Source organism: Mirounga leonina, unplaced genomic scaffold, assembly GCF_011800145.1.
Source record: "Mirounga leonina isolate KUSES-001 unplaced genomic scaffold, KU_Mleo_1.0 Mir_197, whole genome shotgun sequence".
Taxonomy (NCBI): domain Eukaryota; kingdom Metazoa; phylum Chordata; class Mammalia; order Carnivora; family Phocidae; genus Mirounga; species Mirounga leonina.
The window spans coordinates 240,557-265,048 of NW_023270494.1; the positions used below are offsets into that span (position 1 = coordinate 240,557).

The 24,492-nt window shown below is 58.0% G+C and overlaps 2 protein-coding genes across 8 annotated transcripts in view; one reads left to right on the forward strand and one right to left on the reverse strand.

Annotated features, from left to right (window-relative positions):
- B3GNTL1 (UDP-GlcNAc:betaGal beta-1,3-N-acetylglucosaminyltransferase like 1) overlaps positions 1-14,420 on the forward strand; it is a 110,519-nt gene extending 96,099 nt beyond the window's left edge. For 4 of the 7 annotated variants that reach the window (XM_035025693.1, XM_035025697.1, XM_035025698.1 and 1 more), the window contains 5 exons: positions 2,100-2,235; positions 2,326-2,394; positions 2,729-2,803; positions 7,258-7,362; positions 11,095-14,420. In XM_035025693.1, coding sequence (XP_034881584.1) covers positions 2,100-2,235; positions 2,326-2,394; positions 2,729-2,803; positions 7,258-7,338 — 361 coding nt within the window. In that variant the 3' untranslated portion in view covers positions 7,339-7,362; positions 11,095-14,420. Of the gene's footprint in view, positions 1-2,099; positions 2,236-2,325; positions 2,395-2,728; positions 2,804-7,257; positions 7,363-7,511; positions 9,342-11,094 lie in introns of those variants that run through there. The other 3 variants (XR_004683006.1, XM_035025695.1, XM_035025696.1) reach the window with 3 other exon arrangements.
- The window catches only part of TBCD (tubulin folding cofactor D), a 163,741-nt gene continuing 151,067 nt past the window's right edge, over positions 11,819-24,492 (reverse strand). The window contains exons 33-39 of the mRNA XM_035025692.1: positions 22,860-22,981; positions 20,403-20,480; positions 18,693-18,782; positions 18,349-18,436; positions 17,517-17,626; positions 15,488-15,572; positions 11,819-12,021 (exon numbers count right to left, since the gene is read on the reverse strand). Of these exons, the coding sequence (XP_034881583.1) occupies positions 12,007-12,021; positions 15,488-15,572; positions 17,517-17,626; positions 18,349-18,436; positions 18,693-18,782; positions 20,403-20,480; positions 22,860-22,981 (588 nt within the window). The 3' untranslated portion in view covers positions 11,819-12,006. The remainder of the gene's footprint in view (positions 12,022-15,487; positions 15,573-17,516; positions 17,627-18,348; positions 18,437-18,692; positions 18,783-20,402; positions 20,481-22,859; positions 22,982-24,492) is intronic.

Here is a 24,492-nt window from a genome sequence, read left to right on the forward strand (position 1 = left end):
CTGTGAGGTGTGGAACTTCCGGGATCTCCTTCAGGCTGTGAGGTGTGGGACTTCGGGGATCTCCTCTGTCATCATCATCATGAATGTTCCTGTCTGTGTGTTCTCATGTTAGATTCTCTGAAGACACATTGAAGGGATCTCTCTGTAGGAATTGGTGGTGGCCCACGCTGTGGCAGAAGCCTGTGTGTCCAGGAAGGGCCAGGCCACAGGCAACTGGGCTTTGTCCCCACAAGTCCTCATCTTGTTCGCATGGGATCAGTCTCTTTTATGTTGAGCGGTTTCTTTCTTTTTTGCAGCGTGAGGCTTTGCCACCCACAACACAAAAGAAGTGATCTCATGTAGTTTCTGTACTGGATTAAAATCTTTGTGCTGTGAGTGGCAAAACCTCACAGAGTAATGAGCTTTAATTACACCTTCAGGCTTGTTGAGAATTGAATTTCTTCAAACTCTCTGCCCAGAAGCCCTCCTATGAAAGCACTCCCTGGTTGCTGTTCTTTCTATTTTAAACCAAGAACGGTCAGCATTTACATCGTTCATTATGAAATACTTAAGACATCCAGAGACAGAGACACGGAGGACCGACGTCCTGCGCCCGGCTGCCTTTCCCAGCCCCTCAGCAAGGCCAGCGCTGTCCGGGGTGTGAGCAGTGTCTCCCTGAACAATATGCATTACCTGTTTAAAAATGTCATGTCCACGGTAGCATTCTGCCTTTCTCCCCGAAAACTGCTTTTCCGTTCAGCCTCTCGGCTGCCCCTTCATGCGTGACCTCGGGGTGCTGCCTGTCTCCAGGCCACCTCCTCCCAAGGCCTTTCTGCCGTCCTGCTTGCAGAGTGGGGCTGACTCCAGCCGGGCCGGCACACCCCCCATTCTGCGTCGGGGGCCGCGGCCACCAGGGGGCACGTCTGTGGGTTTGGGGAAACCGCTCCACTCGCTGCAGCCCCTGCTGGGGGACACTGCTGCCCTGCAGCAAGTGAGGAGACTATTGAGGAATCTTCCTGATTGGGTCAGAACTTAAAAGCACCGGGAAAGATGGCATTCCTGAGCAGGAACAGGGCCGGTGGCCGGAAGTGCTTTGCGGCCCACAAAGCAGGTGTGTTTGTGGCCATCTCTAAATTGTGTCGGCTCATCATCTACCAGTGTCTGCAGAGCAGGCCCCGCACCCCCCAGCGGGCGCCTAAGCTCCTGGGGTCTGGACTGGGGCCCGCCTTTCCCTTGGTCACGTCCACAGACCCCTTGAGACATCGTGATGGGCATTTCCTTCAATCTGCACCTCACACTGAGGAGCACGGACTGTTTAAAGAGAAGGAATACTCGAGAAGTGTCCCGACCCTGTGCTGACAGAACTCCACCAGGGCTGGGGACAGGAGAGGAAGCCGCTGCTGAGCCATGCACATCCGTCTACTGGTGGGGACCCCACACAGTGCTTCCTGACATGGGCTGTCCCGGCACGTCCTCCACCTGAAAGGCGAAAACCGTCAGCAGTGACTCTCCGAAGCTCCCTGTCCTTCGTCGTCCTCAGGATTTCCCGTTTACCAGAACTCACGTGCACATCCCTGGTCTTTCGTTGCTAAACTTCCGCTTCTTGGGTGTTGCCAGAGTTGCGCGTGCCTGGCCGTGGGCTGGACCGTCTGGAGCTTGTGGAATGCTCTGGAAGCGCTAACGGCCGGGGTCGGGGAGCTACTCCCCGCCAGCCCCGGTGCGCCCACGGCCCAGCCGTCAGAACTCCCGGCGGTCTGGGCAGCTGCTGCAGGAAGCGGAGCCGTGAGACCTCGCACCCGAGCTCACCAGACGTCGGGGTGACTGCATCGCCCTCAGGCTCCCCAGGGTCTGTGCCTGGCATCCCTCAAGGCCTCTGAGTACATGGACGTGAGAAGAGCACATCCTAGGGTCCACGTGGGGCTGTGAGGGTGGGTGAGGCAGTGCGAGCACAGTTCGTTTGTTCGTTCCCTCATTCATCTATCAAGCCAGTACCTCGTGAGCTGTGGAGAGAGGAGGTCCCCAGAACGTGCCCTGCTGTGCCCAGGGCTGGATGGGGAGGGAGGTCTGGGCGCAGCTAGAGGCCCTGCCCACCTGGTTCACCGCCCCATCCCCCCCCCCAGGACCACCATCTGGACCCACCGTGTCCGCTTCCTGGAAGAACGGGTCCTGCCGCACTGGGCAGCTTTCACCATCTGGAACGCGGGCAGGCAGGGCCGCCGGCTTTACCGCAGCCTGACGGCCGGGACACGACGCAAGGTGGGCCCCCCTCCATCCAGCCCAGCAGCTCTGTCCCCCCGGGCACCCCGTCCCTGAGGCTGGTGTCCTGTGCCCCCCCTCCCCCCGCAGGTGGTTGCCTTCTGTGACGTGGACGAGAACAAGATCAGGAAAGGCTTCTATTGCCATGAGGACTCTCAGGTGGGTGAGACCCAGGACCCCAGGGAGGGCCTCGGTCCCACATGGGTTGCTCACACCACCCCTAGCTCTGTCCCAGGGGACAAGGAGGGGCCACTGCCCAGAACCTTCCTCCTTGGGGAAGGCTGCCTGTGCCTGGACAGCTGCAGGCCCAGCAGCAGTGGCCCCCATCTCCTGGGGGTCTCGGGCCCCAGAGTGGCCTGTGTCCCCGCCTGGCCCAGGTCTGGGCATCTGCCGTGCACCTCGGAGCTGGGCAGGGGTGAGGGGTCGGTCCAGCACGGCAGGGCGTCCCGTGGGACTAGCATGGACCCCAGCCCACAACACCTTTGTTTCTCAGGAAAGGCCTAAGCCTCGGGTTCCAATCCTGCACTTCCGAGCTGCCCGGCCACCCTTCGTCATCTGCGTGAAGCTGGTAAGTGTCAGCCATGGCCGTGGCGGGGGTCACATGACCGTGTGGCTGGTACAAGCCCCAGTTGCGGGATCACAGACGTCTGACATGCAGCCAGACATCCATGCCCTTGCCTTGGGCCACCTGTCTCAAGCTGTACACTAGGACGGGAGGCTGCCCAGGATGTTGGAAGAGGCCACCATGGTGGGCTGCATTTCTGTAAGAGCAGCTTTTTTCGGAAACTTGCTAAGTGCCAGACGTGGGGCTCATTCCGGGGCCTCATCAGGTGCTCTGGCAGAGACGAGGGGCTGTGGGCAGTAAAAGCGTCGCTGAGAAGCACCTCTGACCAAGCCCCGCGGCCTCCGCCCCCAGGGCTGTCCGGAGACTTTCCCCCCATATCCTTGCCTTTTCCCTTGAGGTCACGGGCACGGGTGCTGGGCTGTGCTGCGCCCGCCTCTCAGCTCCATTGGGGTCACACGGCGTGAGGCCTGGGGCATGAGGCCGGGCTGCTTGCCCGTGTCAGGCTGGCCTGTGTGGCCGGATGACTGAATTCCTCATTCCCGACTAACATCCCACATCTGACCGCGGGCCTGGTCATTTCCGGCCTTGCGACAGGGCACAGCTGTGACGTTCCTGTGACTTTGGAGCAGGTGTGAAGGGTCTTGGAAGGTGCCCTCCATGCACACGTCTTCGTGAGGCCACGCGAGGGCTTGTCCCAGCCTATCCCGCCGGACAAGGGCTCAGTTGGGCGGTGCCCTCGGGCGCCTCTGGCCTTGTAATTTCCAGGAGCTCTGCACACTCTGGTGCCAGTCCTTCCTCGGTTGGAGTGGCAAATACTTCTTCCCACGTGAGACTTGCCTCTTCACAGGTTCTTCCAGAAAAAGCTTTTTTTTAAGATTGATTTTATTTATTTGAGAGAGTGAGCGAGCACAAGCAGGGGGAGTGGCAGAGGGAGAAGCAGGCTTCCCGCTGAGCAGGGAGCCCGACGGGCTCGATCCCAGGACCCTGGGATCATGACCTGAGCCGAAGGCAGACGCTCAGCGACTGAGCCACCCAGGCATCCCAGATAAAGTTACTTTTAACGCAGCGGCGTTCATCAACCTTTTCCTTACGATGAACACTTTGTGTCCTGTTTAGGAAATCGTTCTTCATGGTCAGAAAGACATATTCTCGTGTACACACACATACAAATGTAAAGTGTTATCTTTTACTTTGGAGTCCCAGCTACGGGGCCAGTTTGGCTCAGCCCTGCCCCAGTAGGTCCCCCAGAGGGGATGGGGGCTGATGGGTGGCAAGGGCCCTGTGCTTTCTGCTGGGGGTCGTGGGGGACACATGCGGCCACTTCACCAGCTTCCAACCGTGAGATTGGGCTGGAACCTCAGTCACCAGACACCAGAAGCCTTCATGGAGGCGGCAGCTTTTGCAGAAGAGAGGCAGAGTCTGTCAACATCAGGGAGGAGACCCGCAGGACACGCCTGCCCACCCCTGCGTCCAGCCTTGGGCTCAGGGACGTACGCCTGCACACAGCAGGACTAGAACAAACCTGTGGAGGGAGGCAGGGAGGGGAGCATCCGTCTTCATTGGTGGCTGGTTAAGACCCCAACCTCTTTGGCATTGACTGGACTTTACTGAGCTGCCCACCATGTCTGTGCAGGGTGCCAGGCAGGACGGTGCCCCCACGGAGGGCGACCCCGCCAGGCTGTGACCCCAGAACGCGGACGTTGGTCTGGCAGGGGCAGTGGCCCGAGAAGGGCCCCAGGCGGGGCAGGAGGCGCGGCTTCGAGAGGCTGGACTCTGCCCTTTGCTATGGGGCCTCTTTGGGGAAGCCCCCCAACTGTGGAAGAGGCTGTCCGGACTGGCCGTGAGGCAGACTCACTCAGGGCCCCTGGGCCACGGCCGGGCCCGCAATCCAGCCCCGTGGAACCGTGAGACGCTGACGCGTGTCATCCCAGGTTGCTCCCCTGGCGGGGGCTCATTCCACAGCAGCAGGTGACCAACTTCTAAGGCCCATGGTGGCGAAACTGTCAGAAAAGAACAAGCCAGCCGGGCGGTTAGAGCAGTGCGGCCTTGAGCGTTCATGTGTAGCTCCGTGTGAACGTGTGCCCGGGAGAGGACGTGCGGGGTCACAGGGTAGCCACGTTTTGGGAACCACCAGTTTTCCACAATGGTTGCACCAATTTACACTCCCACCCACCGGGCAAGGGCACCAGCATCTCCACACGTAGTCACTCGTTGAGGTGATGATGCTGCGTTTCCCTAACACCCAGCGACGCTGGGGATCCTTTCATCTGCTTATTGGCCACGTGGGTATCGTCTTTGGAGAAATGTCTGTGCAGGTCCTTTGCCCGTTTTTTATCTGGGTTTTGTCTCATGAAGCCCTAACAGTTCTTTGTATGTTCTAGACGTGGTGCAAACACCTCCCGTTCTGCACGTTCTGTCTTCACTTTCTTGATGGGGTCCTTTGACGTACAAAGTATTTCATTTTGATAAAGTCCAATTTATCTGGTTTTAACTTGGGTGCTCATGTTTTCAGTGCTGTAGCTAAGACACCATCGCCAAATCCAGGACCACAAACATGTACCCCCATGCTTCCTTTGAAGATTTCGCAGTCCCGGCTCTGGGTTAGCGTGTGGCGTGTGGGAGGCGGCCAGCCCCGTTCTTGAGCTCGTAGCTGTCCGGGCACCGCGCGGCCAGGGCAGCTCCTGTCCCAGACGTCACCTTGAAGTTGTGTTCTGCTTGAACCGCCACGTAATAAATTACCATGAGCTAGCCTCATACAATACACACTTTTTTAGATTTTTAAATTTATTTATTTGAGAGAGCGCGCGCACACATGGTGGGGGCAGGGGGAGAGAATCTCAGGCTCCCCGCTGAGCAGGGAGTCCTACACGGGGCTCAGTCCCACGACCCTGAGATCATGACCTGAGCCAAAACCAAGAGGAGGACTCTTAACCAACTGAGCCACCCAGGCGTGCCACCGTTTCTTACCTCACAGTTGCTGTGGTTCAGAAATCCAGACGCCACCGGCGGGGCCTCAGGGCCCCTCATGAAGCTGCTGGTGAGGTGCCAGCCACGACACGGTCGCGTGGGGAGGCTCGCCTCGAGCAGCGTCTGCCTCCGTGTTGTCATGGCAGTTGGCCGAAGCCGGACCCTTAGGGTGTTGGACCGAGGGCTTTAGTTCTTTGCTGGATGTTCCTTGCCGTGTGGCCCCCTCTACCTGGCAGCATATGCTCTCGAAGCCGGCAAGGGGCAGGGTCTGCTAGCGAGACAGAAGACGCGATAATGTGTCACCAAATCACAGAAGTGGCCTCCCACCCCTTCCTTGGCTGTGTGCCGTGGCCAGTCCCGTCTGCACTGCAGGGGAGGGGGTGACATGGACCCACCTGTCTACCTCTCTGCAGCATGTGCCCACCTGACTGGGTTTTCTAGTGTGAAAGCAGTTTCCTAACAAGCCTGTTTAAAGCCAAGATAAGCGCACGGTTCCAAGTTGCCAGGGAAACTGGACAATAACTATGAGGCCACATGGAAAATTTAAAATGAAAATTTAAAGTCTGTACAAATTATACATAATTTCTCAGAGATGAGCTCAGTTAAGGGCCTATTTCTCTGGGACCAAAACCTGCCAGGAACTAGAACCCTTGCCCCCGTGCAAACCTTCCTGGAGGGCAGGCTTTGGGTGGGAAGTGAGCTTCCTTTCCCGTCACCCACTATATCCCCGGAGAGGTGCCTGCAGGCACCTGTTTTTCGAATATTCTGCCAAAATTAGCCAACACAAACGTAAGTGTTTGCATGGTTTTTTAAACCAATGGCAGCATAGTATACATATCTTTTCTGTGTTTTGCTTTTTTTTTTTACGTAATACATTTTGCAGATTATTCCGTATAAACCCACTGGTGCCATCTGAGTCTCCTGTCGTCTTTTAATTGAGCAGGAAGCTTTCATCGTGTCATGTGGCCATCCCCATGCGGCGTGTCCCCGTGCAAACCGTCCCCATGTCCCCGTGCCTATAAGCGAGGGGCAGGAAGGGGTCTGTTGACATTTCTTTGAGTCTGGGTTTAGACCCCTGCAAAGGGGGGCAGGGGTGTCATGGGGGCCCCAGGACGAGGCACAAAGAGCAAAGCTGGTGTGCCCAGGACAGATGGGTGAAGCAGAGCTGCCCGTGGGGGTCATTTCCTTCCCTTAGTCCCTGTGTCAGCTACCTTTTGCAGGGAGGGACCAAGTTTGAGCTGGGGGGTGTGTATGCCTCAGGGGACCCCCCCCACCCCTCCCTCCCACTGAAGACCAGCAGAACATTGTGGCCAACTTCTCACAATGTTCCCCCCCCCATCTCCAGCCCCTCTCAAGAGAGAAGTTCATTGTGGACCACGTAACAGGTGGCCACAGGCGACCACCCCAGGCCCCCTTGGGAGGGCCTCTGGGGGTCCCAGTGTGGGCTGGGGGAGGCTTGGATCAAGCCAGACATGCTGTTCCTCCCACAGGACCTCACCGGGGGTGCATTTGAAGACAACCTGAGGTCACTGCACCTGCAGGAAGGCCGGGACTTCCTTCACTTCAGCTGATGGGCCCACGGCAGCTGCCCCCAGGTACGTGGGATTGAGGGTGCTAAGGAGGGGTGGTCCACGGCCCTGAGGGGGAGCATGCGAGATGGGAGGTGTACCAAATGCCCAGCAAGCCCCCTTCCTTACGGGGCTGGCCCTTCACCTGCAGGGCGTGTGTGTGTGTTTTTAACCAGGACGTGGTTTACATGCAGCAAAAGGCAGAGCCGTGAGCTCACAGCCTGAGGGGTGTGTGTCCCTGACCGTCCCCTGCCCTGGGGGCACCGCCACCGCCCAGCGCATGGCGTCTGTCATGCCAGGAGCTTGTTAGCTCACGCTCCTGACAGACACCTGTGACGCGAGGACGACAGCTGCTGGGTGCTCGGGTCCCGCCATGGTGGACGTCTGATTCTGTCGATGTTGGGCAAACCCGGGGCCCAGTTCCTGGGTCTGACTTGGTTCGCGATGTGGAAGTACAGACCGGCGACTGAGGACAGAGGCTGTGTGCTCTGAGCTGGCAGGGCAGGCATCAGCCGGTCCCATGAGGATGGCAGAGGCTTGAGGGCGTGGGAAAGGGGGCTCCGGGGCCCCAGTGCCGTCCTCGCGGTTGGTCAGGGTAACATGTCTGGCCCCCTCTGGTGGGTCCCCGGTTGTGGGAGGGGTGAGTCAGGGAAGCCGGCAGTTATCGACGGTGTCCTGGCTGTTTCCGGCTGCTGGCTACGGGTTACTGCTTGGCTTCCTGAACTGGCCGCTGCGGGCAGTGGGCAGGGCGTCGTGTTTGCGGGTGTTCTGGCACCTTGAGTCTCCCAGGCCTGGGAAACCCAGTGCTCAACCCGGCCGAGAGCAAACGCCGTCAGCCGTGAGCGACTGCGGGTGATGTGGAGCCGGCTCGGCTTTGCCTGTCTCAGGACCCAAGCAACAAGGCCACTGATGAAGCTGTGTCCTTAGGGATTTGTGCCGGAGGCAGGGGTGACCCTGCTGGCAGGAACCCTGTGGTAAGGGCTCGAACGAACAAGGCAGGGATCCCGAGTGGGCTCCAGGAACCCGGAGCGGCCTCATGGTAGGGCTCGCGGAAGTCAGAATGAGAAGCCGGGGCTGCGTTCCGAGTGATGGTACAGGAGGAGCTGCTGCGAGGCAGGAGGACCCGGCATCTTGCTTCACACTCAGCGCCTCTTACAGACACCTTTGTTTTTATACTGAATACTTCCTGCCACTCTTGTCCGTTTTGCAGATCCTGCTTGCTTCAGACACTGCTCATCCTGTGTGCCCGCTGCGTGCTCCTGTTTGCTCAGCATACCCCCTGGGAGCTGCTCAGCCGGGACCATTTCCCACCCACACTTCATTCACCAGAGCAGTGTCTCCCACTGGGGCTGAACCCACCCCCAAAATCTAGCAACATCTGGCGGTAGTTTTGTTGTGCGAGTGGGGAAGGGGCTTTGCTACTGGCATCTGGGATGTTGCTAAAGACTAGCTCAGCGGCGCCTAAGCGGTGCCGTCGGTTGAACGTCCGACTCTTGGCTTCAGCTCAGGTCATAATCTCTGGATGGTGAGACTGAGCCCCACGTCGGGCTCTGTGCTCAGCATGGAGTCTACTTGAGATTCTCTCCCCCTCTGCCCCTCCCGCTCCAAAAAAACCTGGAATTACTCAGCCCCAAGTGCCAACAGTGCTGAGGCTAAAAACCTAGCTATGCGTTCGAGGCCTGTGTCATCTGGATGTGATTCTTCGGTGATGGTTTTCCCACGTATGCGGTTCTGCCCCGTGGACCATTCCTTTCCCTCGCACAGCGGGGGCCCCTGCGGTTAGGGGGTGGGCAGCGCTGCGGCCGCACGTGCGGGGTGTGCTCCTACCCCCGCGAGGGGTCTGCAGGCTCCAGCATCTGGGGACGAGCCCCCGTGACTCTCTGTACACACCAGTCAAATTTTCTGCAATCTCTCCTGTTTTTCTGGATAATTTCTTCAGCTGTGTCTAGTTGGCTGTTTCAGTCCATCCAGGGAGCTTTTCCCCCCAATCTCTTGATAATTTCTAGCCCTTTCAAAAACAGATGTCCTATTTTGTGGCTGGTATTACCAACATCTCAGTCTCTTGGTGTCTGCTTCCATTAAGTCTTGCTAATAATTCCGTTTGTGTATTTTGTGACCCTTCTGGAGCGTGGGTTTGGGTTCTTTCCATTCTGCCCATAGAGATGAGCCCGCACACTTTCAGAGAGGTTTCTGCCTCTTCTGCCCTCTGTCTGGGAGCACCACTGGTTGGGGCGGCAGTTTGAGCACATTTTCGGGTTAGTTTTGAGAACTGCACAGGGTCCTCCAGGCGGACCTCCAGGAGACGCCTTCCCCAGCCCAGCTCCAGGGGAGATAGTGACGAGGTGCCGTCCCCTCGTTCTCATCCGCGCTGCTAGGGCGCAGCCACCCAGGGCCCCAGCTCCGCATGGGCCTTATGTCCTACCCCCACGCTGCCACCGAGATGAGACTGCCCTACGTGTCTCAGGCTCGACAGACACGATGCTCAGGACCCAGTGCCTGCTCACGGGGAGGTTCGGTTTTGTGCCGTGCACGTGGCCCCTCCCAGCTCCCTGCGCACATTCTGTTCCAGGCACACTGGCTTCTTGCTCCTCCTCAAACTCACCGAGCTCTTTCCTTTCTGGAGCCACAAGGTGCTCTTCTCTGTCTGGTGCCCACCTACTGCACGGCCCCTCCACGGCAGCCCCACACGCTGCCCACTGCATGTTGCCCCCAGGCACTGGTTGTGCTAACAGGTCTGCTCCTGGCTACACTCTGTGAGTGTGTGGGGCTCCTCTCACCTAGATCTACCACCTGGGCCCGGGGGGCCCTCCGGGAACTGCAGCTGCAACCTGGTCAGAGCGAGGGTGACCCACAGGAGCTGACGTGGCTGAGGGCGAGCAGAGGCGCGGGGCCGTGTGCAGCCAGCGGGTCAGGGTGGTTCCGCTCGGGCTGCAGTCAGGCCAGCAGTGGTGAGGGAGAGCTATGCAGTACAGCGTTGGGTCTGTGGTGAGCTCGCCCAGCTCCAGGTCTCCAAAAGGGCTTCTCTGGAATCTGGTGGATTTTTATTATTTATTTTTTTAAAGATTTTATTTATTTGACAGAGACACAGCGAGAGAGGGAACACAGCAGGGGGAGTGGGAGAGGGAGAAGCAGGCTTCCCGCGGAGCAGGGAGCCCGATGCGGGGCTCGATCCCAGGACCCCGGGATCATGGCCTGAGCCGAAGGCAGACACTTAACAATTGAGCCACCCAGGTGCCCTTGACTTTCATTTTCTTTCCTTTATTTTTTTTAAGTACTAGATCTTATTTTTAATTTTTTTTTTAAGATTTTATTTATTTATTTGACAGAGAGCCACAGCGAGAGAGGGAACACAAGCAGGGGGAGTGGGAGAGGGAGAAGCGGGCTTCCCGCTGAGCAGGGAGCCCGATGCGGGGCTCGATCCCAGGACCCCAGGATCACGACCTGAGCCAAAGGCACTCAACCGACTGAGCCACCCAGGCGCCCCTGAATCTTGTGGATTTTTAAAAAGACACTAAAAACAGTTCATTGTATTGCTTCTCAGAAGCGGCTTGCTTGGCTTTCTGCAGCTAAGGTCCAGACACTGCTCTGCGGGTACCGTCCCCCCGTCCTGGTGTATGACCCCCGCCAGCCGAGGGATCTCTGACTAGTCTTCCATCTAAAATGGAGAGCTCCCTATTTATTTTTGAGAGGGGAGCATGTTTTAAGGTTTGAATAAAATGTAAGTTAATCCACAAAGTAACACCAGACTTTCTCTTTCAGGGAGTCTGAGAGGAGGCATAGCCCATGGAAGGTAAACGCTCCCACAAGTCAGCAGCTTAGCCCAGGCAAGGAAACCGCTCCCTGTGAAGGAAGCAGCAGCCAGAGCCTGCCAGGACCCATCGGCTCCCTCAGCCCCCACTGCCACACGCACCGCGGGGGCAGCTCGTTCCCCAGCCCAGACACCGTCCGTCCTCAGTTCATGGCCCCAACCACAGCACGGCCATCACCTTCGCCTCAGATGTGCCCGTGACGCCGCGGTCCGGGCCTCAGCCCGCGAGACAGCATACAGGGCGTGGCCACGTGAGCCCTGAGGTGGCGAACCTTCGTGCACGTCAGCCTCGGTGGCCTTTAGGTTAGGTCTGCTCGGGGCAGTTAGAAAGAGGCACTGTTTCGGGAACGAAGGAACCAACTGTGGAACTTCCCACATGGCTCCAGAGAACCCAATATCCTAGAAGACCATCCGCCCGTGGCAGATGCTGGGTACCCACACACCTACCTCTCTAGCTACCACGAGCCTCTCCTGTGGGGTCACAGCCCGTCTCAGGCAGGATTCTTTGGTTGCACAAAACTGAGGGGTTGGTGGCCACGGGCAATGCCCACGTGTGGTGGGCACGACAACGGGGCCAGGGGGGAGGGGAGGGGGGGAACTTGGGACCTGGGCCTGGTCGCCCGGGGCCACCCCCTGCACCCCTCCGAATCAGTGTCAGAGACAGAGACACAGAACTGCTTAGGATATGATTTTATAGACGGGGGTTCCCAAGGACATGAAGACAAAAGCACCAACACCCCAGGACACGTGTGAGGAAAAGCCACTGCTGTGGGGACGATCTCCAAGTCCCTCAGCGCCGCGTCCAGATGTCTCGTGCTGACCATCGTCGGGCTCCTCCTCTCTGCTGGGTGGGCGGGGGGGCCTCAGCAGGTGCCAGGCTGTGGGGGACACAGCACAAGGTCAGTACCGCCCCCCCGAGCCCCGTGGCCGACACGACCCGGGGAGCAGCAGGGAGGTCCCCGGTACCCCGCCCCCCATTTTCATCTACCCGTGCATCAGATTTTCCTGATAAAAGCATACACGGCACGTTTAGTTGGAAAGCCCATGTTGCGCTTGGCCTGCCGTCCCCACTCCTCACGGTGCCACCCGGGGGACCCGAGAGAAGACAGGCACAGCCACCACAACATGCGGAACCAGGGGGGAGCAGGAAAACCATCCCAGAAATAACAGTGTGATTCCAGGTGCCCGGAGGACGGAAGACTGAAGAGCTGACAGGACGCAGGAAAGAGGCTGCTCGGAAGGCTGGCAGGGGGTCACGTGCTGGGACGGCGGCTGGTGCCACCCTCCCTTCACGCCGCCGGGCACCCGCGGTCCTCACTGGAAGACCCACCCGCAGGAAAACTGAGATCAGACAAGAATCAAAGATGGCAGCCGTAAACCCAACTGAATCGTAATCACACGGTAAGTAGGAGGACACAAAACACTCCAACGAGTTGATAATTAAGGTAGATTAAAAACAGATAAGACCTAATTATCATTTATAAGCAGTCCACTTAAATGTAAGAAAACACAGAAAGGAAAACGTGTAAACGACAACCAAAAATCCAGTGTGGCCGCTTTGCCATCAGACAAAGCAGACTGGAGGGCACAGAGCATTCTTACAGGCAGCGTATTTCCAAGTGATGGTCAGGTCACCAAGACGGTGGCATAAACTTAAGCCCACGGGCACCCAGTGCCGTCACTTGCGACATACCGCAACGCCGAGACGTCAGAACAAGGAGCGGGCAGGCAGGTTTGGGAAGCCCTAAGGGCATTCGGGGAACAGCCGCATGTTCGCAGCCTCACCAGAGTGGAGCCCCCCTAACGCGGAGATGGACAAATGCAGACTTGGCCTGGAGCAGAGGCTGCTGAGCTCACCGCAGAGCGGAAGGCACGCCTGAGTGCCAACTCGACAAGCTGCCGGAGGCAGGTGTGAGCTAGCAGGAGGGCAAGACTCTGGGGGTGCCATCTCGGGGGGAGCCCGCAGGTTCACCTGGTCATAAACCTGGAAAGCCCCCTGCACTCTGGCAGCTGACTGCTGTGAGTCGCACCTGGGCGTCTCCAGCACGAGGGTCTCCTGTCCAGGGGACAGGCCTGAGCCCATGATACCTACAGGGGAACGGCAGGGAGCCCAAGGCTGAGGTTTGCTCAGATGACTGCAAACTGCCCCACATCCTGCCACCTCTCCAGCAGGACTCCAGGGTCATGGCCATGGGTCCGCTCTCAAAGAGCACCCAGACCAGCACCCCTCGGAGGGGGACAGTGCAGGGACGCCCCAGGCAAGGGCACGACGTGCTGGAGAAGTTCAAAGGTCTGGAGGCTGCTGCAGTTCCAAACACACAGGGGCCCCTGCCAGACAAACAGACCTTCACAGGCCTGAGGCCCAGCTGCCTCAGTTCCTGCTACCGGCACAACATGTCTGGCTTTCAAGAAAAACTTACAAAACGTGCTAAGAGGCAAGAAAAAGCAGTTGGGAGAGATGGTACCAAAACCAGACTCAGACGTGCAGAGTTGGAATGACCAGAGGGGTTTAAAACAACTCTCGTTAATGTGCCAGGAGCTCTGATGGGGAAAGTGGGTGCCACCAAGGACAGACGGGCAGTGAAAGCAGAGGCGGAAAGTCTAAGGAAGAGTCAAAGGAAATGCCAGAAATCACACAGTAACAGAAATGAAGACTAGACATCATCAGGGAAAGAATCCGTCAACCTGAAGATTGGTCAATAGAAACTTCCCAAATCGAAATGCCAAGAGAGAAAAGAAAGGAAAAACGAACAATTCCAAGAGCTGGAACAGTGTGGCATCCCTTCTCCAATCCATAAAGCACAAAGCGCTCCTGAGTGCTCAAGGCTGCAAGCCTCAGCATCACAGACATCGGTCCTTGCCAGGTGGACCCGCAGGCTCCAAGCCACCCTCGGCCAAATGCCTGGCTGGTTCCATGGTGCAAACTGACGAGACTATTCTGCAGGGGTTTCTGAAACCCTAAGGGCCAAGAGTCAAGATGGTCTTAGGAAAATAAAACTGGAGATGGAGTCACGTGAGCACCACGACATCCCACAAGACCCGCCTGTGTCTGGCTTACAGGGGACCCAAGAGGAGAGCCCCACGTGTGGCCCAACTTTGGCCAGGATGGAGCTGCAGGGACTGCGCACGGAAGACGCATCTGCTGGCCTTTCCCCAGCACCACATGCAAACGCCAGTCCAGAGTAGCCTCAAATCTAAATGTAGGAGACGAAACAATAAAGCTTTAAGAAACACGGAGGAGACACAACCTTAGAATCGGTAAGGACCTTAAACAGGCCCATGAAACAGAACAGAAAGGGAAAAAAGGGTAAGTTGGAACCCATGAAACCTAAGGATGAGAAAGCTGCCCCCAGAGGGGGAGAGCCTGCAGACGCAGGTCCAGAGCCCATATGCATCAGACAGCCCAGAAAAAGCACAGAAGGGGACGCACACGCCAACAACCACAACGCACAGCACATGCAGTGCAAGCACGTTCTGGAACCTGCCCGCCAGCACCTGGGCAGCAACCCTCCAGCCCAGCAGCAGCAGCCAGCCCAGGAGGCTCCACCCTTGAGCCAGGTGCTCGTCCCTCATGTGCGCAGAGCTGGACAGCGCTCACTTCTGTATGGATGTTCTTGCTCAGTAAAAGCTCAAAAGCAGTCAGGGATCCAACCCAGGTCCAGGGGAATATGGCCAGCGAGGCAGATGAGGAGCGCCGTGGGGCCGAGGAACCGCCTCCGAGCCCAGCATTCACAGAACACACGGCTGTGCCCTGCACTGGAGCTCCAGTGGAGCCCACAGCGTGAGTCCACCCTGATCCCCTGCAAGCACACACGCAAGAGCCTAAAATCTACCAACAGCCACGCAGAACCTGGAAGGACAGCTCGGGGCCCTGCGAGCTCAGAAAACTGCATCTATGTGCACACACCAACACCGTGGAAAAGACTAACACCTCACTGGGCAGCCCTGGAGACTCGGGGGGTGACAAAGTCCCCGGAGAGGACGAGTGTCCGGGGAGATGGTGATGGTGGAAACCAGACAGCGGCACTGAGGACCTCATGTGAGAGGAGCGAGCTCGGTTGCTGCCAACTCCGCTGAGGTCTGGCAGCACAGGACAGCCACCTGCCAGGCAGAGGGCCTGTCCTGGATGTCGTGCCCACAGGACACACCTGACACGTGCCTGGTGGGGACAAGGCAGGCGGGAGCCTTTGAGGAGGAGCCAGCAAAGCACGCGAGGGGCTGGCGGGGTGGGGAAACACCGCCGGTCAGTACAACCCAGAACGTTCCAGACTCAAGCTCAGAATGGTGGCTCGCGTGGGAAGGGCCCCCGGGTCTCACAGGGCCGAGGGCCATGCGGTTGGTTACCTTGGGGACCAGCTGAGGTCTGGGCACGCCAAGGAGGTCACACAGGCGGTTCCGCTGGCCTCTCACGAGCGGGAGCTCCGCGTCCCTGGGGAAGAGAGGGCAAGAGCAGCTTCAGCAGCGGGGACGGTCGGCTTGCAGTTAAGCCTGTCGTGAGCCATAAACTCGCAGGCAACTGCCTGCTGGGTGCGCAGAACCCCAGCATCTTAGTTTCCGCGGTGGGGGGACCAGGGAAAACGGCACCAGGAAAACCCTCGCTCGGGTGTGGGTGATACACAGCCCTTGCTCCTGGCACCCTTCTGGGGAAACTATGGAGGAGGAGCCCCCAAAAGGGGGTGCCCCACAGGGAGGCGTGGCCCCAGACAGGTGGCCCCCAGACTTCCAGAAATGCTGAGACTTGGAAAGGTGGGGTAGGTGGGTTTTTAAAGTTTTATTTGACCCCCTGAAAGCTGTTTATCCCTTTCATAAAAATAAAGATTAAATTATCTTTTTCTTTTAGAATAAAAAAACAAATTACTGTAAAATCCTTTGGCATTTCCTTCAACAGAAAGTGACTGGGTTGTGGGGCAAGAGCCCTGTGCGCCCCACGTGGGGAGGAAGGAGTAACCGGGCGCTTCAGCACCAGGCCCCCCTTCCAGGCTGTCTTAGAATCGCATCTGCTAGATGCCTTTGTGTTTGTGAAGTTGACCGCATGGCCACGCACGCCGCAGGAAGAACCACGACTCTCTCCACAGACGCCGAAGAGAGCGGGCCCTGGGGAACAGGGTCGGGTCAGCAGCCCATTGCTCAGAGAGCGGGGGCACCCATGTTTTCTGTTCTGGAACTTTCATGAGCGGCTCCCGCAAAGGCGTTCACTGAACTCCCTCATCCCCGAGATAAATGTCTCCCTGAGAACCCTGAGGAAGCCCTAGAACTAAAGGCCCTTTTCTGTCCACACCCCAGCCAGGGAGCCGGCCCCTGAGGCTCTGTGCACAGCTCAGCCCTCTTAGGAACATCACAATCTCGAGGGAAACGCACATAAACACGTACGCGTGTCCTCGCCTGCTGATGTGAGCGCGGGGACCCTAACAGAGCCCAGTCCGCCATCGGCACAAAGGCCCCTTACCACTGGTGCCTCCAGGGGCCACCTCCTGACCTCTCCAAGATGGGTGGGGAGGGTACGGGAGGGGTCGCCTTGTAGGGGTGCACCCACAGCTGAGCGTGTGCCTGGACCGTAGTGGGTATCCCCCATGTGTCTGTTGGGACTCGTTATCCGGTGCGCCCCAGGCTATACCCTCCTGCTCTCAGACACGCTGCCCGTGTGCCCTCCTCCATTAGCCCTGGCCCCCATTCCTCACACGTCTTCAACCCTGCCGTCCCAACGCGTCAAGTCTAAAAGCCGACAGACACCACAGGACGCTGCACCGGAAACAAGTCTGGGGCCCAGCTCTGCCTTGAGGGACCTAGGAGAAGCCAATGGCTCTGGGTGCCCCAGGAAAGAACTGGATGTCGAGGACAGGGGGCACCTGTTCCACCCTTCCTGATGTCCCACCACGGCCTCCCGCCATGGCCACCATGTGAGCGCGTCCCCGCAGAGGGTAAACGGCCTCCTGCACCACTCCCTTCTTGGCACTCCTAACACTGCCATTCAGGGGCAGGGGAGCCATTCCTGAAGTGACCCCATCAGCACGGAGAGCCTGCGATGCTATTAAGTCAACGAAAGCAGCCCAACAAGAGAAACACCATCAGTGGTCAGCACCACCCACCTTTGCACTCTGAACATCTTCCCACCTGAACAGGAGGCGCCCCCTCCCTGCCCTGTGTCCAGGGGGCCTGCCCAGCCCCTTGGGTATCAGTGGGGACCTGTGGGCAGACACAAGGTCACCACCTCCTCAGAGCAGAGGCGTCGAGGGCCGGGACCCCTGCTTTCCCTGTCGCTTCAGAGGGTTTGTGGGGGAGGCCTCAGGGACAGGAAGGGAGATTCTGGACATCCCCATTCACCGAGATGCCGCCCCTAACCCGGCAGGAAGACAGGAAGGGGCCTCGCACTCACCAGGCCGTGGTGCCCAGCACAGTCATGACCTCATCAAGGACGTCCTCACTCATGATGTCACCGTAGGTGAGCAGCATCTCGTACACCTGGCTAGCCGTGGTCTTCCGGATCTGGGCAGGATGGAGCACGTCAACAGGAGGAAAAGACCCATGAGAACCCAGAGTGACAGGACCCTGACCAGGGAGCCAACCCCGGGTCCAAATGGAATCTGAGACCTGCTTGGGCACCATGCAGGCTGTTAAAAGTAGGGAGGTGACCTGGGATCCTGGCTCACGAGACCCTGGCCACGGCTGGACAGGTGACCCCGCAGGCTGTGGCCCGGGCCACCCCGTTCCCCTGCCGCCCCCATGGCAGCCTCATGAGGGAGAAGCCAGGCCACCTTGCTCTGACTGAAATGCTTCATGGAAAACCTGCCCCTCGTCAGAGAGGCTGCCTCACCTGCTTTCTTCCCTAGCTGCCCACTGGCAACTCCGCTCATGGGATGGGATGTTCTCAGAAGCCCCAGGGCCCACACCAGGGCAACTGAGCAGGCTGGGCAGCCTGAGAACCCGCATTTCTGATGGGGGGTTGCTGCAGCCGGGCCCAGACTGGGCCCCACTTTGAGCCAATGGGTTAGGTGTAAATATCACTTGTACCTTTTAGGAAAATGACACATCGGGATTATCTGAAGAGCGTTTTTTAGCCAGTGGAAAATGGAATTTGCAGGACAGCTGACCTGGGCAGGCGGCGTGAGTGAGGGTGCTGTCAGGCCCAGGGCCCCCTCGCACACACTGTAGGGGTCAGGGCCGTGGCACCACCACGGAAGACGCCTGGAGTGGTGGCGTGCACTCACCACGGGGAACTGGTGGCAGAGCAGAAGGCTCAGCTGCAGGAGCACCTTCCTCCTCACGTCGCCCGGGAACTGCACCATCCCACAGAACCTGCAACAACACTGACCTCCAGCCTCGAGGCAATCGGGCCTGCTTCCGTGAAAACCTGCCCCACATGAGCACGCTCCCCAAAACGAGGCACAGCCCCTCCCAGGAGGCCGTCACAGCTGACCCCTGCGAGAGACACAGGTGTTCTCCACGGACATCACAGCACCAACTCCAGACGCACTGAGACTAAGACGAAGTCCGCGTCTCTCCCTCCTGACCGCCCTTCCCTTCATCGTCACAGCGGGAACTCAGAACTTACACCGCGACGCTAGACCGCAGTTTCTGCACGTCCTTGGACTTCTTGATTTCCTCCTTACAAAGCGCGAGCAGCTTCACACTGAAGGGGTGGCTAAAAGGGAAGAACACGATGCCAGAGACGAGCTTTCAGCGAGCATGTGCCGCACGGACATGCTGTGGCATCCGGCGACGGCGCGGCCACCAGATGATCAGAGGGCCTTGTCCCCCAGGGGTGCCACACAGCCACATTAACTGGCTCCTTTGCCAGTGCCTGTCCCCGGCATGCGCCTCCCCACCCTCACCAACCGGAGGGGCACACAGCCCGTCCCCGGCAAGTCCAGCGAGTGCAGGCTCAGCCCGGGATCAAAGGAAGCGATGACCAGCTTGTAACCAGGCCCAGCTCCCGGGTCCAAGGAGAACCCAGGAGTGGCCAGAGCATGGACACACGTCCTCCTCCATTCTGCACAGCTGAGGACGACGTGGGGCCAGGCCAGCAAGGCTCCCAACGACACAGACATGGTCCTCCTCTCCAAGCCGCTGCTGGGGGTTCCACTGCCCCCGCTCCCTCTTCTTTGTCCTCAGGGAAAGTGGCCCTTGGTCTCCCTCCACCTGCTGGCGCCCCTGCTCACCTCCTCCAGATCCCTGTCACCCAGAGCTGTCGGTATGCACCTCCAGCCCCCTCCCCTCTTCAGGCGTCTCCCCACAGCTCACTGAAACGCTTGTTGTGGACCGAGTGACCACCACGTCCTCCACCTACGTGACCACGTGGCTCACACCACTGATGACCTACTGTGACGTGCTCTTCCAACTCGGCCTACTTCCCCGTGGCTCTGCTCCCCGTCGTCCTAACAACAGGACACCCCACAGCTCCACTGGGGCTTTTCTTGGTCTACACCCGCTCCCTTGCTGACCTCATATGCCTCATATGGATTCATATGCCCCCCCACCCTCTGAGGACTTTCCACTGGGTTACAGCCTTGAAGATCCATCTCCTCTGGGAGATGTTCTTTAGACAGAAAAGCATGACCCCAGATTCGGGCCGGGCCCGGGGGGGCGGGACAGAGTGGGAGACAATTAACGTGGGAAAACACCAGGCGGGGCCCACCTGGCACAGCTCTTCCCAAGTCCCTGAAACGTGCCCAGAAGGAAGCTCCAGCCCCCCCCTCCGCCACCAGGGCATAAGATGCCCAGCCCAGGGGCAAAGCCCTCAAGGTCTGGGATCCAGGGAAAGTCCTCAGGCTCCTAACAAGATAAACCAGCCACTGTGAGCCTACACACCAGAGCTCACTGGCCAGGAGCAGACTCGGGGCTGCCGTGTGTCCGTGTCCCTGCACACACCCACCCTCTGTGCCCACACCCGGCCAGCCCCCACAGCCCCACTCAGTCCCCCTGTGACAGTCGCGACGCTCTGCACTGCCCGTCTCCACCCTGGTCCACTGCCCATGACCGCCCTGACTGCCAGGCCCCCTTTGGTCGGCGGGGTGGGCAGCGTGGTTACCTCACCTGCTCGGGTTTTTTCCCACCTGAGTGTCAAGGGCCACAGCAGGAGCCTGGCCGGAGGCGCAGCCCCAGCCTCACTAGGGACAGCCAAAGCCTCTTGCCGGCACGGACCAGACCTGAACGTGCTGGAAGTCACCTTCCGGATTCTCACCTCTGCTTCTCCTCGCTCTGTCTCTACGGGGCGAGCTGCGAGGCTTGCCCAGCACAGAGGCACCGAGCGGGGCGTACTTACTCCTGCTCCGCAGTGAAGAGGTCGAAGCACCCGTTGGCGAGCATCTGGTCCAGCGTCTTCAGCAGCGGCACAGACACCCTGAGCGGGAGGGCGAATGCTGAGGCCCCAGGCGCCAACCCCGGAACCACCGAGATGCGGACTCCCCCAGAGTCAGCACCGTCCCAACCCAAATCTGGACGAGACATTGTGTAGAAAACGACAATCCTATTGTACAAGTCACACGGAAACACTAACGATCAAAAAAAGCCAAACAACTAAGGGACGCAAGAGTGAGCTACACCCCTTAATTTCACCCGCAAAGCCCAAGGGAGCACAAGAGCACAGACCAAGGAGCAGAAAAACCCAGAAATGAGCTTACGTATCCAAAACTGATGAAAAAGTGGAAAACCAACACTGTGGAAGGGACAGATTTCAACACACTGGACACCCACACGCAGAAACAACACACACACATGGATCTGTCACTCGTGTCACACAGAAAATAACCCAAAACGGACCTTAGGTCTAAATATAAAACCTAATACTATAGGGGCGCCTGGGGGGCTCAGTCGTTAAGCGTCTGCCTTCGGCTCAGGTCATGATCCCAGGGTCCTGGGATCGAGCCCCTCATCTTGGGCTCCCTGCTCAGCAAGGAGCCTGCTTCTCCCTCTCCCACTCCCCCCGCTTGTGTTCCCTCTCTCGCTGTGTCTCTCTCTGTCAAATAAATCTTTTTAAAAAATAATAAAAATAAATTAGGAAGAGTCAGGGCGCCCTGCTCCGCGGGGAGCCTGCTTCTCCCTCTCCCACTCCCCCTGCTTGTGTTCCCTCTCTCGCTGTGTCTCTGTCAAATAAATCTTTTTAAAAAATAATAAAAATAAATTAGGAAGAGTCGGGGCACCCTGCTCCGCGGGGAGCCTGCTTCTCCCTCTCCCACTCCCCCTGCTTGTGTTCACTCTGTCTCTCTCTCTGTCAAATAAATAAAATCTTAAAAAAAAAAAAAAAAACAACTAATACTATAGATCTTCTAGAAAACATCAAGAGAAAACCTTGGTGACCGAGTCAGGCCAAGACTCTTCGCTCTGACACAACAAACACACCCATAAAAACCAGGGGGAGGAGCCGGAGCATGTGCACATGGAGGCGCCCGCTCAGAGTCCGCCAAGCGCATGAAGGACAGGTCACCACCTGGAAGGCGGTGTCTGCAGGCCACTGTCTGACAAAGGGTTTGCACAGCTCACACGAGAAATCTCAAAACTCAGCAGGACGGGAAATCACGACTACCCAACTGAAAAATAGGCGGGAGGTCTGAACAGACCCTCATTGGGGAGGAAATCCACGCCAGGCAGGAGGGAAGCCCCGAAGCCAAAAGGACAGGCCACAGTGGTCGGAACACACAGACCGCGCCTGGACCCTCAAGACGCCCCAGCAGGGTATAAAACAGTGTGACCTCTTTGCAAAACAGTGTGGCAAGTTTGTAGAAGTTGAACATCCACCTGCCATGCAGCCCAGCTAGCCTGCTCCTCAGCACCAAAGTGGGGACATGTCCACACAGACATGTCTGCGAATGTCCCTCGCAGCTTTCTTTATAACTCCGGCCACAAACAACCCTGGCGACCATCAACAGAGGAACCAAGTGTGGTCTGACCGCACAATGGAAGCCAGACACATCGCAGGTTCCACTGAAATACACTCACAGAAAATGCCCACTGAACCCCAGGGACAAAAAGCAGATCAGCGAGTGGTTGCCTAGGGCTGGGCGCTGGAAGGGGTGACAGTGTGTTCAGTGTCCTGACTGGTGACAGTTACAGGGATGCCAAAAGAGTCAACGTCTACCGAACTGCACCCTTTACTCACACTCAGTGCCATCCAGGAAAAGAGAAAAGACCATCGGCTGAGCTCCCATTTGCTTCCCACAGACAGGACAGGCCAACAAGGGCCTGCACCCACGCTGTTGTGACCGGGGCCCAGCTACCCAGGACAGTTGAGAACCAAGTCCAAGAACAACCCTCTCAGAGCACTTTGGGAAACACTCCCAATTCCAAGGTCAGGGCCCAAGGGCTCTACACGCTGCCTTCATGGAAAAGCAGTTAGCAAAAACAATACAGCAAAGATGCTCAGAAAACAAGGCCTATTTCTTGCTGCAACATTCCAATCCTGGCCTGCAGAGATCTTGACACACAGTGGATGTGTCCATGCACAGACCAAGGAGATGTCACCTCGGGGAAGAGCCACGTGTACCCTCCCAGGCTCATCGCCTTGGTCATCTTTAAAGTCCTAATTTGGCTGACCCACAGGGCAGGCTGGTGGCAGCTCCACGATGGTGATGTGGCTGGTGGAACGCCGTGAGCCGTGGGCACTCCCTGGCCTGGCCGCAGTCAGGTCCCCACCTGGGCTATCTCACCGCCCCCTTGCAAATCCTGGTGAGTACAAGTGAGACCGCGGGGGTCTGAAAACCGTGATGAAGGCACCACCCCTTACCTGTCATTCAGAAGGTTGTCCTCAAAGACCTGCAGGAGGGTCCCCCCGAAGCCCTCCAGAGCCTGTGGGTCATTCTGAATCCCCTTCATGTACTCAAAGAGGCTCTGCGTTGAGTACCTGACCTGCAACACAGAGATACACTCTGGTAACGGTGACAAGACCGCCACCCCCTTGCCACCTGCCCCAGAGGCCACCGCGATGGTTCCACTCCAACATCCACGATGGAGCCAAGGAGACAGACCAACACAGCGTGGGGATCTTGGCAACGTCCCGCCAGATGGGACACAAGCACAGAGACATGGAAGGAGCACTGACCCAGAAATGCTTCTCCTGGGGCAGCAGTGCAGACCGAACACCACAACGACCCCTAAAAGTTGACCTCAGTGGAGGCTGCAGTCTCCCCGAGAAGGAGGTCAGGGGACCAGATGCTCCGACACCTTCCATTCGAAACTCAACCTGTAGCCCCCAAGGCACTGCTGGGCTCAGAGAACCTCCCCACAGACCCCAACGGATGAGCAGAAGCAGTCGATGCAGTGACCGCATGGACGCGGACACAGCTGGCGGTGGGGGCAGCAGGACTGCAGCAACTGGGGGAGCACCGAAGAAACCCGCTGCCACAGCTGCCTACAGGGCCCCAGACCAGAGTCGCCTGCCTCCATGCCACAGACCCAGGACAGGGAGTGACCAGGAACGAGTCAACAGGAGGAAGTGAGCCGACAGACCCCCTCCCACCCAAGAGCACAGGTACGAGAATTACAAGACACGGCACACGGGAGAGCACTGCAGGTTAATTCTTGGGGAAAATGCGACGACAAAGATGAGCCTGTGGGGCGCGCCTGGGTGGTGCAGTCGGTTGAGCGTCGGCCTCTTGATTTCGGCTCAGGTCATGATCTCAGGGTCGTGAGATCGTCAGGCTCTGCACTCAGTGGGGAGTCTGCTTGAGATTCTCTCTCCCTCTGCCCCTCCCCCCCATGCGCTCTCTTAAAAACAAACAAAAAACACAAAAAACAAAACCCAGATAAGCCTGCAGTGAAAAAGCACAAGAGAGATTTCAAAACAAAGTGAACCTTTGGTAATAAAAAACGGAATTATGGAAACCAAAAATTCAGCATGGGGAGGGAATTAAACAGCAGATTGTACAAAGCTGCAAAACAAAATAGTACCTGGAGAAGAAGACTGAAAACCAGGGAGGGCGGAGCACAGGTGGATACGTGGGGATCATAAGGGGTATACGGGCGGAGGAGATCCTGAACGAGAATGAGGAGGGCAGAGAAGTTTCCAGAAAAGAACACAGACCACAGATCCCAGCCGGTCACAGGCTGCAGCTGCCGAGCGCCAGGCGAGGGATGAGGGGGGCATCCCCACAGCCGAACCAGGAGCAGCGGCCCCACCAGACAGGGCTCTTGCTCTGGCGACACTGGCATCCAAGGGCAGGGGAGTGAAAACGCATCCGCCGTCCCCATGGAAACCCACGTGTGACCGCACAGGGGAGCAGGACACCCCCCAACGGCTCCAAAGTGGGGTGCACACGACACTGCTCCCGGGTCCAAGGGAAAAGGACGTGTGACCCCTACGCCAGAGAAAGGACACGAGAAAACGGAACACACAACAGACCAGACTTATCCAGAAAATG